The sequence below is a fragment of the Cannabis sativa genome, chromosome 9 (assembly GCF_029168945.1).
Source record: "Cannabis sativa cultivar Pink pepper isolate KNU-18-1 chromosome 9, ASM2916894v1, whole genome shotgun sequence".
Lineage (NCBI taxonomy): Eukaryota > Viridiplantae > Streptophyta > Magnoliopsida > Rosales > Cannabaceae > Cannabis > Cannabis sativa.
The window spans coordinates 1,628,738-1,641,020 of record NC_083609.1 but is presented as its reverse complement, the minus strand read 5'-3'; the positions used below and the strand labels follow the sequence as shown (position 1 = coordinate 1,641,020).

Below are 12,283 nucleotides of genomic sequence, written 5' to 3'. Positions count from 1 at the left end.
AAATTTACATATATATTTTTTTTGAAAGATAAATTTACATATTTCAAATGGCCCAGCACATATATAATTAATTAATTAGCATTTTTTATTTACTTTAGAATCATTAATTATTATTTATTTTTATTGTAGGTAACGTAATAACAGTTGTACGGCAATTACGTACACACTCTTAATTAAAATTACTATTTATATTTATATTTAAATGATTATTATAGCTTTGTATATATACCAATACTGACGATTGAATTTCCATCCTTTTTATTGCTTATTGCATTAATCTTTATTAAAACTCTATTATATCACTTATAAGAATCTATATAAAAAAATATTTTATATATATTCTTTTTTGAGAAAATATATTATATTAATATATATAAAAAGAATTTTTACATGTGACTATCAAAAGAGAAATAATAAACATTAAATATTATGTATAGAATTATTTTTTGAGTAATCTAATTAACCGGTCATTATTTTCAAAAACTCAATATTTGATATAGCTTAATTTATTCTAATAATTAAAAAAATAAATATATTTTCTTAAAAAAAAAAACCGCGTTCTTATATTCTTGAAAAATTTTGTAATGGTATTTATGAAACTCTTCCATTTTAGTAATTAAATAAAATGTATAATATTATAATACCTACATATATTAATCAAAATATTTATATATATAAAAATATATAATCTTTTCTTCTTTTTATTACATTTATATGTTGTGTTGTGTCTCACGCTAAATTATTAATTATATAATAATAGCAATTAGAACATGAATAAAAGGTCATACATGTATATATATATAGTCAAATAAAATTCATTAAATTTCTCTCTTCTTCTTTTTCTTCTTCTTAAAACCTCTATATAGAAGAAGAAGTTGGCAATTTTTTTTAAAAAAAAAATGTGGTTTTGGGAATGGCAATATATGAAGATGAGGTTATTATTAATATGCATATTTTTTTTGTTATTATTATCTTTGGAAATTGATGGATTTTCAGAAGAAGAAGAAAGAAGAAGTAGATTATTATTTGAAGTTATTGAAGAAAAGAATAAAGGTAATAATATCCGTACAATCAGAGTAGATCAAAATTCAGGTGATCTTCATGGCAATTTCAACACAATACAATCTGCCATTAACTCTGTTCCTTCTTATAACAAGCATTGGGTTTTAATCTCAATTAAGGCTGGAATTTACAGGTATATTTATTTTCTTCAATTTCTACTTTTTATCATTACTGATTTTACAATTAGAGATTATTAATTAGTATAAAAAAATTAATTTAAATTTGTAATATATTTTTGATTAAATTATTTTTTAAGATAGTAATATGAACTGATTTTTTATTAAAATAAAATTGAATAGTAATCTGATTTGATTTAGAGTTGTTATATATATATATATATATATTCTTTTAGAATTTGTTCGTGCTAAAAATTGTCTTTAAATTGGTTATATTAAAAATTATATATAAAAAATTTCAAATATATTTATATATATAAAAAAAATATAGGGTCTATATTATTATTTTACAAAATAAAAGATAGAATAAATAACTTTAAAACACACAATTCAAAATGATTCAAAATAGTACTAAATAGGTTTTTATTAATAATAATATACATAAAATCTAAAAACCCCATTTAGGCAAGTTTTTTATTAGAAAAAGTTATAAGTAAAAGTTTTATGGAGCTAAAGTCAAAATTTATAAATAATATAAATAGGTCTACTCATGGTAAATTTCTTGGTGAATTGCTTTAAAAATGTAGTTTTTTTTATCATAAAATATATAAACAAAAAGTCAACAGCTTTTGTGTATACATAAAATTTTGAGAATAAATACATGTGATATATATACAATAACATATATATTATTGCTTGAATTTACATATATGTATTTATGTAATATTATTATATTATTAATTTGTAGGGAGAAGATTGTAATTCCAAGTGATAAACCAATGATAATTTTGCAAGGAGAAGGAAAGAGTAGAACACAAGTAATTTTGGATAATCATGAATCACTTGCTCAAAGCCCTACTTTCACTTCTTCTGCTCATAATATTATTGTCAGAATGATGGGTTTTAGAGTAAGAAATAATACTATATCTTATAATATTTCTTTAATATTTGATCATTATTATATCTTATAATATAACAACTAATTAATTTTGTTTTTTTTAATAGAATTCATACAATGATAGAAGGAATAATAAGAGAATTCCAGCAGTGGCAGCATTGATTTCAGGAGACAAGAATAAGTTTTATAAATGTGGATTTTATGGATTACAAGACACTTTGTGGGATGATCAAGGTAGACATTTTTATGAAAATTGCACCATTGAAGGTGCTGTCGATTTTATCTTTGGGGGCGGCCAATCGATTTTCCAGGTATTTATTTGAATGTCTCTCGTATTGACAATGTGTGAAAATTTAATAACATTTATAAGAATATGGGCTAGCTAGCTATACTCGATTTATTACCAAATGGTTTCGAAATGAATAATTTTTATTGTAAACCCTAATTTGATCGAAATTCAATACTAGTATAAGAAAGAGAGTTAAATGTAATTCGAAAATAGTGAGCTAAAAATTTGTTATCGAACTATTTAAGATTAACGATAAAAAAATAATCATATCGATCCAAAATTTCACTTCAATAGTGTAAAAGCATGAAACTACTTCATTATTACTAAATAGATTAAACCATGCACTTTTTTTCTACTTTCAAACTACGTACCTCACATTATATTATTTTTACATATATTACATTCCGGTTGAACCTACATCTCAAATCTTGTAGTAGGATGGGATTGGTTGAGAGTACTCAAGTTGTTACTTAACAAGCCATAATCTTAACCAGGCCAATCATATCCTACCACTTGGCTCGAGATGTGGATCCTGGTCGGAATACATAGTACTATGTAGCAAATTGGTCTTATTTTTGCTACTAATTATTAGATTTGAAGAAGTGAGATTCGAATTTGTCAGTACCTTCATTGAGTGAAGAAAAACATAATATTACTAGAATATGTTTATGATCACGATAGTTTTTATGATGTTATTGACTACTCTTATATTCATCTTCCTTTTAATTTTTTATATTAAGTTTATTTTGTGATATATATAGGGATGTAACATATTAGTAAAAGGAAGATCACTTGAGAGAGGTTTTGTGGGATTTATTACAGCACAAGGGAGAACAAATAGTAATGATGGGAGTGGATTTGTGTTCAAAAATTGCAATGTTAATGGAAGTGGTAAAGTGTTCTTAGGGAGACCATGGAGACCCTATTCAAGAGTACTCTTTTACAACTCATATTTATCAAAGGTTGTTGTCCCTCAAGGTTGGAATGCTTGGAATTCTATTGGCCATGAGTAAGTAATAATTAATAATTTCATATTACATCAAAACCCTACTAGACTACCTCTATATATATTATTAGATTTTCTTCTTATCATTATTAATCATGAAAATTATAAATTTTATGGCTTTTTATTTTTTTTCCAAAAAAAAATTATTTTATGGGAAGAATTAAAAAATAATATAAGATAATTAATTACCCTTAATTGTTTTTCCAATTTCCCTCTATTTTTTTTAACTTTTTAATTTTTCCAATCAAATAATTTTTTTGAAAAGAAGCCATATTTTTGTAAAAAAAAAAACGGTAAAATGAATATTATTTTTATTAATAGGTATATTAATGTACCATTTTGCTTAAATACTCACTTGCACACATGTATTTGGTATTTTTGGAAAGAAAATTTTATTTTAAAAAGTTTGAATAGATCAATTATTTTTAAGTAAAATAAAAGAAAATACAAATGTTTTTTTTAATCAAAAAAATACAAATGTTTTAAAAGTTACTTTTCTATTTATCACATTTTAATAATAATATTTATGTTAAATAGTAATTTATTATTTTTGTTTTAATTAAATAAATTATTGCTAATATTTTCACAATATCATTGTCTAATTAGAATTGTTAAAAAATATAGAGATGTAAATAAATATTTGTTAGATAATATCACATTGAAAATGTATAAAACATTAATACTATTTATAAAATTATAAATAAATACCATTGTCATTTAATTTTAAGATGAAACCTTATATTTCTTACCATACTCATTATTTTATTCTAAAACTAATATTTTTTAATATGGTATCGGAGCTAAAAAAAACTCTGGTAACTAATTGTAAATTAATATATATCTTCTACTATTGTTATTAGAAACCAATTGACTTTTGCGGAGAACGGTTGTTATGGGCCGGGTTCAGATACTTCTCGACGAGTGGGCTGGGAGAAAAAATTAAGTCAATCGGCTCTCAACAATATGATTAGTGAAAGCTTCATTGATAATGAAGGTTGGCTTCACTCTATGCCATTCTAATTCAAATTCACTTTTGTAATAAAAAAGTGGTTTAATTTTATAAAATATTATTTAATTTTCTTATTAATCTATTCTTGAATCAAAAAAAATAATTGTGATAATGACATTGATTGTTAAATGTAAAAAATTTACTTGTAAAAAGTTAATAAAGATGTATAGCAAGATAAATAATTGTTTGGACTATTTGTTTCGAAAAATATTTTTGTGAACTTCACATGTTATACATTTGATCAAAATAGTCGCATGTTAATGTAACAATTAACAATATGCTTTTATTTAGGGAGTTATCATCAATTGGGAAAAATGTAGTGTGAAAGAAAAAAAAATGATATTCAAAAATATTTTCACTAAAGTTAGTTTCATGAAACTATTTTTAATTTTATCTAATTTAAAGAAATAAAATATGGGGTAAAAAAAACTTCAAAACAAAAAGGTAACTAGTCTTAGGAAAAATTATTAGACAGTACCAATATAGTATTAGAAATTTATGTAGTAAACTCCCTAAAGTGGTATTCTCGTAGACTCCCTTTCGATATCCATGAGATTAGTCTAATTTTTTTTTATGATCGCATATATTGTAGCTATTTAAGACCACTCTGAATGTCGAAAATAAAATTAAACAGTTATTTACCATATGTATAAAAAAAATAGTCGTGTATCCAACAAAATATGTAAATTTTATTTTCAATATTATAAACTACTCAAAATTCTTTCAAAATTATTCCTTTAGTTTTATATATCAATATTTTTAGAACTTTTTTGAGAAAAAAAATGTTTTAAATTTTTTTTATAAGTTAAAAACTAAATTAAAATTTTAATAACTAAATATTTTTCCAATTTAGCAAATTATGGACTTCACCACAAATTATCCTGATAAAAACATTATTGAAAAAGGTATTGCTCTACAATAAGGTGGCGTCGTACAAATAATTAACGTTATTTTATAATATCTAATTACGCTAATAACAATACGAGAATTCGTTACAATACCTTCTTAGCATTTCTCTATTGACAATCATAACCTTATGGATATAACTAAAAGGAAAATTAAGCATATAACATATTTGGCTATGCTAAGACCATTAGACAAAAATTAAAACTAACAAAACTCTAAATTGCTTAAAGGTTCCTCCATATCAAAGGACCTGTTTTTCCAAATATACAAACCACTTTTGATACAAAATCATAAAAAGATAATACATCTACAACAACTACACAATTAGAAGAACAAAAAAAAATGTTTTACATTTGCTAAAAGGAGAGTTGATTCTAATTTCAACCAATATTGGTCATCCATTCTACTTCTTGCCTCATGTTACCCTCAAATGGCATGAGATCTCCATTCCCGTAAAAGGGTCTCGGTCTTTTCTTGAACACGGCGGCCTGTGATTCCATACTCATTGAAGAAACGGGCAAGCCTTCCACCATAGAGATGTTGCCAAGACGAGCCAGCATGGTGTTAGCGGTTTTGTTTTCTAGAGCAATGTTTTCTGACATGTTAGAGATCTTTATTGCCTCGTTCGGGTCTATTTCTTGACAGTCACTAGTGACTTTAATGGCTAGTTCGGAAAGCTCTGCCCTTGCAGCCTCTAGGCCCGCAGAGACAGAAGCTTGATCGCTCAATGCTTTACATGCTTTCTCGAGTATGGATTGAAGGTATTTTCCTTGTGCTTCGATTCGAAGTTGAAGACGGCGTTGCACCTGTAAAGTTAATAGGGGGACATGATTCTGGAAAGCCAAATGTTACTGAAATATAGGTTTAGCAAATTCCAGTTGGAAAGGGAAAACCGGGTATTCTGTAGTCTCCTCCCAGTCTATTTCGGTATCCAAAAGAGTTTTTTAGTTCATTTTTTTCTCATGATCGTGTATATTAAGGTTATTTAGAACTATTTGTAAATTTTCAAAAATTTCTGAATAGTTTACAGTACCAAAAATAAGGTTCAAATATTTGTTACACTCGTGACTGTTTTTTTTATACTTGTAGTAAGAAAATGTTTAAATTTTTATTTCAGCACTGTAAATTGTTTGAATTTTTCTAAAATTAACAGGTTATCCTATAAAGCTACCACATACGCGATCATGAAGAAAAAATTAGACTAAAAAACTCCTACATACCGAAACAGATTTTTCCGAAAAAATTATCTAAGTAATCAAGTTGGGAAAGAAAAAAAAGCCAAATGTTTATGCTAATTGCAACTAACATATTATCCGAAAATCATTAGTGAAACATAGAGACTAACCTCCAATTGCTCATGAAGTCTTCTTTGAACTTCCATTTGTACTCGCAAGGCCTCGGTAACCTGAAAACCGCTGATTAAACGAATAAAAGAACAGCATTAGTATGCGAAACAAGAAAACATGATCAGCATCATCAGTAAAACCGAACACAACATAACATACTCGTTTGCATCTTGTGCTATGACTCTCGAAGTCGATGTTGAAGATGAACCGGTGTCCTGACTTTCTGCAATGCAGGAAGCTGTAATTCCAACTACACATTAATCTGTAACCGATTAGCGTTTCAAAGCCTTGAACGAGAAAACTATTATTCTTTCGAAAATTCAGGGCTATTACCATCCTTGGAGTTGTCAACGGAATCCTTACATGATTGCTTTCCCAATCGATATTTCTGAAATTACAGTTCCATCATATAAAGAAAGAATTTTTATGTTCTTGCATATTTCTTTCCATGACAAAGATATGATGGGAAGAACTCACCTGAAGATGTGATTTTAAGTGGTAAAGAGTAAGGCCTTTCACTCCCATTGTTCTCATAATCGTCTTCGGTGTTGCTTCTGCAATTTACAACAAAGATGGTTCATAATAAGACACAAGATGTAGCAGAAACATAAGAAACATTTCTCCATTAGATACAAACGAAAACTTTGTGACTAAATACACCGAGGTTCGGGGAGACCACAGTTCGGGGTTCAACAAGAAATGATATTTGTAACAGAGTTTATTGGAAGACTGTTTGCATGAAATGCAAAGTCTCAGTCTCACTTCTTTGTACTCGATCGACACCTCTCGTTTCGTATGGTTCAAATGATTCAAACTATAGAGCACTTGATAACATTTAGTCCTTAGCTATTAGATTTCGAAACAAAACTGAAATGAGGAACTTTGAATAAATATGGAAATTTTGAAAGAATGTGTGAGTTTCTCATTGTAGACAAGTCTAGACTTCTTTTGTGTTTTGATCAAATTCAAAAGCATGTTTTCCCTTTGGAAATGTGAAAATATCGAAGAATTCGACGTGCTTCTTTGAAAGAGAAAATCCCAATAAAAAGCAACAGCAGCAGTCAAAGGAAGAAGAATGGAAAGAATTAATAAGATCAAACAAAACAAACATGTTGCAATAACATAAATTTAAGAAATTCATTGTTTTCATCAAAAAAAAAAAATTATAAGAAAAGTTTATCTTTCTAGCATTTTCTACCATTAAAACCATTTGTAGAAGAGAAATGCTAATGACACAAGTGATGCCCAGCACCACTACGAAGTATCAAACCAATTTTGATATAACTAAGTATCAGGTTCAGACACCACTCGTGCCTAATAGCAATATTCTTTGTAGAATATCTTCTGTACATTTAGGAAAGTAGTGTGAATACAATTCATATTGTTGGAGGGAAATGGAAAAGTTAAAAGTTCATAATATGAATCTATCTATAGATAATTTCAAGGCACAAATTACAAAATACCCTAATGTTCTATGGAATTTGAGTTAAAAGGGAAGTCTCTTGTCTTCTATCAAGAATGAACAAAAAGCTTCGGAATCTATAAAGCTAAATGGTATTTCTTTCCAAGACAACATGCAACCGTTGTTGATAGTGGCCCTGGTTGGCTAGGCTTTTGAAAATTGCTTTTCGGTTTCTGAAGCTCCCAAAATACTTACATTGAATAATCAGTGAGTTTCAACTTTTAGCTCTAAAAAACTCTTTTAACAGAATATCTTTAGTAGCTTTCTTATGAAGCTCTTCCTAAGAAACTAAAAGCTAAAGCAGAAGCTCAGTCAAACAAGAGTATATAGTCATAGTCGTAGAATCCGAAGCCGGTGAACTAAGGCACGGCGGATACTAATCTATAATGAAGAAGATAATGATGGGAAAGGAATAAACATGGAATATATGCCTTCTTCACTTATTTTCTGTTCATGTTTTTACTTAGTCAATTAAGAAAGAAAGCATATAAACAAAGCTTTTAAAATGGGTCCTACATTACATAACTAGTGAAGTTAGAAAAGTGAAACATAAACATAAAACATAAAAACACTAATCATTGTCTTTATATATGTGCATATTCCTTCTTGTTCCTATCCAAAACCAACATCTTCAAAATCAAAATGTTCCTTTTGAAAAGAAAAAAATAGAGAATGGAGAGAACACCATGTAATAACACCTAGAGACATACAACTAAGATTATTAACAATGAACATTCATTTAAAATAATTTAATATATCATAGAAAAAAAAAAAACCATTCATCCAAATTAACTCATCCATTCACCTAAGTGCACAAACTCCTAATTGATGTGCTTTTATGAACAACATGAATCATGTTAGAGAAATATTAAAAGGCGTCAGTGATTCCTAACACTTTCTAAGATGTTATATCGTTATTGGTACAATTAAATATTGAGTCTCATATAATTTAATACAGAGTATAATTATTAGTCACTAGTAGTGTCTAACACTTTCTAGACGTGTTATCTTACAATTGGTCATCGATACTTTATTACATTAAATTATATAGAACATGATATTTAATTACACTAATAGCAATTTGCTATTGACACATAAAAAAGTGTGAGGCACCAGTATTTTTAATATTCTCTTTCATATAATAATTTTTATAGAATATTGCTAACCAATCGCAAGACGACGTTACTTTTTCACGTGCCTTATAGCAATGGTGATTAGGTTAACTAACAAAACCCTCTAACAAATACCCAATTTCATCATCAAAGAAGCTATTAAAACAAAACAGTGATAAGCAACCAATGGAGGAAATTAAAGTCAACACATTTTAATAGCATTAAAATGTATTATTTATTCAATTATTTTTTTTAAAAAAAAAAAAAAATAAGAACACTGTCAAGTCAAATCATTAAAACCCCAAAAATTCAGCTAAAATAAATTAATCACAAAAATGAAAAAATATATATTTTTATATTATTAATAATAATAATAATAATGATTGGGGAAATTAATGAAACCTCATTATGACACTAAACATTTCACAAACTAAACCAAAAACATCATTAAGAATCACATTAAAACCCCAATTAAATCATTAATTACATAATCAAAAACAAAAATAAAAAACACATTTTTATTTTTCAAGACAAAAAAAAATAAAAATAAACAATACGTACTATCAGGTCCACCGAGCTGGGTCACAGCATCAACGAATCTCTCATGGAGCTCCGCCGTCCACCGGAGCCGGGGCTTTGGATCGGTTGTTAGAACCAAACAAGCATCACCAGGCAAGTTTGTTCCATCTAAAGATCCTTGGAAATCGCCATGGCTATGGCTATGGCTATGGCCACCACCACTACCAATAACACCATCCAACGGTAGAGAATGAATAGCAGAGTACATTTTACTCAAAACCCACAAAAAAAGATTGTACCTTTAACAGCGAAAAAGACCCGTTTGAGGAAATGGGTATAGAAGAAGAAGATGATGATGATGATGATGATTTGAGTGGGTTTTTGAGAGAGAGAAAGAGGTAATGAAAGAAGGCATGCAGCAGAAGCATAGACAGCGATGTCTTGTTCTGTCTCTGTCTCTCTCTCTCAGGTTTCTCTCTCCTCTTTCTCTCTCTCTAGGGTGACTCAGATGAAGAAGAAGAGTGTCTCAAGAAAGAGGCAACCTGTACTCTTTGGTTGGCATGTGATTGCTTTTGAGTTTGTTTATTTTTTTTTAAGAAAAAAAAATTAGTTTGTTAAAAGACATTTTTTATCTCCAATTATAATTGGTTAGCCATTATTTATAATTTTTATTAGATTAAAATAGCAAAAATAATCTTATATATTATTTTTGGTTTGGATTGCCCGAATAATTTTTATGTGGATTACTATATAGATTTTGGTTACGATTTAAGTTATGTTGTGGATTGCTATAATTTTTATTAAATTAAAATAAGTATATTAAATTGTATTAATAGTAATATTGCACCTCATAAGAGTGCTAAGCAAGTTTATTAATATTTTTATGTTAAACTTTTGTTATATTATTTAGAGTAAGTCAATAGTGTGACAGTCAGTAGTCCCGTGATCCGTAAGGAGAAATACCGGGTAAGTTGTGCAATCCCACATCGCTTGGGGAAGGTCAAGTGGGATGATTCTAAGACTGTGTAGGTATGGGACTACAGAGTTGAAGAGAGCTTAAATAGATTGATTAGTACTATATCAACAAGGTGTATCTTGTTTTACGGTAGCCCATCACGAAAGAACTCCACAGTTAAGCATACTTGACCTGGAGTAATTTCAAGATAGGTGACCTCCTGGGAAGTTTTCTCAGGAAGCGTGCGAGTGAGGACAAAGCATGCTGAAAATACTCGTGTTGGTCTGTAGGATCAGTCATCAGTCTATAAAGCATCCAGAGTGACGTACTCGTGTATAAGAGTCATCATTCCGTAGGTGTAAGGGCACAATGGAAGCTTGAAGCGAGGACGTTACAAATAGTACACTTCTTAAAAGAATATTTCGCTAGATATGGGTAGACCCACATAAAGGTGAAGGGCAGTCGTCTCCGTAAAATATTTAAGAAAAAATATGCATAAGTATTTTGATTAGTTATAACATATATATAATTAAATGTGATAAATATAAACATTTTGGCATGATGGTTAAGTTATCTTACATATATTATAGAGATTAATGGTTCAAATCCTAATAAAAATATATTTATTTTTAATATTTAGTTTACTTTTTGTCCTCCTAAAAAAAAAGTATGCCCTCTCAACTTTAGTTCTGAGTTTGCCACTATCGGTAGACCTCATATCAGTTTTGGCATTTAGAAAAAAAAATTCAAATCAATTTTTTTCCATGATTGTGTATGTTATAAGTATTTAAGACTCTAAATTTTTAGAAAAATTTGAATAGTTGATCATGCCGAAAAATAAAGTTCAAACAATTACTTATCACACGTATAACAAAAAATAGTCGCATGTGTAACAAAATATTTAAATTTTATTTTCAGATTATAAGATATTCAGAATTTTCTGAAAAATTTATAAGTAGCCCTAAATAATTATAACGTACACGATAAAAAAAAAAACTAAAAAAGCTCTTCTAAATGCCGAAACAGATAGGAGGTCTGCCGAAACACCCCATTAATGGTGTACTATAGACTTAATCTATCATTTTAAAGCTAGTTAAGAATTTTTCTCTCAAATTTTGATAAGTACTAAATTATTTCCTAAACTTTTGAGATCGTTAACATTTTTATTTTTACTAATGAATGCCCGACATATAGATGAAAATTTAAGTAGTATGATTTAGTACGTGAATAATCACTACATCTGTTTTTACATTAAATGAAATTAGACAAACGTCTTTAAATATACAAATTTCAATAATTTAAAAAAAAAAATTAAGAGTACTAAAAAATTTGTACACAATTTAATATATATCAAAATTTAACTTATTTTCAATCTTTTATTTAAGCATGTGAATGGATTAATTTGTTTTGATAAAAACAAAACCTTTTTTAAAATAAAATAAACTAGTATTTAGGTACATAGTTCTTTTCCATCTCAATAAAAATAAAATCTTTCTTTACAAATACTGAATCTCAAATTTCCCTTTTTAGTTAAAGAACCTTTTCTCTTTTTATTATTGTCTTTATAAAATAACATGACTTTATTTTCCTTTTACATTTAATA

The 12,283-nt window shown here is 27.9% G+C and overlaps 2 protein-coding genes across 3 annotated transcripts; one reads left to right on the top strand and one right to left on the bottom strand.

Moving 5' to 3' along the window:
• The first annotated feature begins 803 nt into the window (after positions 1-803).
• LOC115722618 (probable pectinesterase 29) lies at positions 804-5,328 on the top strand. The gene is made up of 5 exons (XM_030651867.2): positions 804-1,195; positions 1,927-2,086; positions 2,184-2,387; positions 3,127-3,374; positions 4,232-5,328. Exons 1-5 carry the CDS (start codon positions 900-902, stop codon positions 4,389-4,391), a joined length of 1,068 nt encoding a protein of 355 aa, XP_030507727.2. The 5' UTR covers positions 804-899; the 3' UTR covers positions 4,392-5,328.
• A 156-nt stretch (positions 5,329-5,484) lies between these two features.
• Positions 5,485-10,302, bottom strand: LOC115722435 (protein PHR1-LIKE 3). 2 transcript variants are annotated; one of them, XM_030651641.2, is made up of 6 exons: positions 9,768-10,302; positions 7,110-7,186; positions 6,966-7,020; positions 6,792-6,882; positions 6,632-6,701; positions 5,485-6,092 (listed from the first exon to the last, which is right to left on the bottom strand). In XM_030651641.2, the coding sequence occupies exons 1-6, from the start codon at positions 9,991-9,993 to the stop codon at positions 5,667-5,669; spliced, it is 945 nt and encodes a 314-aa protein (XP_030507501.2). In that variant the 5' UTR covers positions 9,994-10,302; the 3' UTR covers positions 5,485-5,666. The 2 variants fall into 2 exon arrangements, with proteins under 2 accessions (XP_030507501.2, XP_030507502.2); XM_030651642.2 differs by having other exon boundaries at positions 6,792-6,870.
• Positions 10,303-12,283: the final 1,981 nt, after the last annotated feature.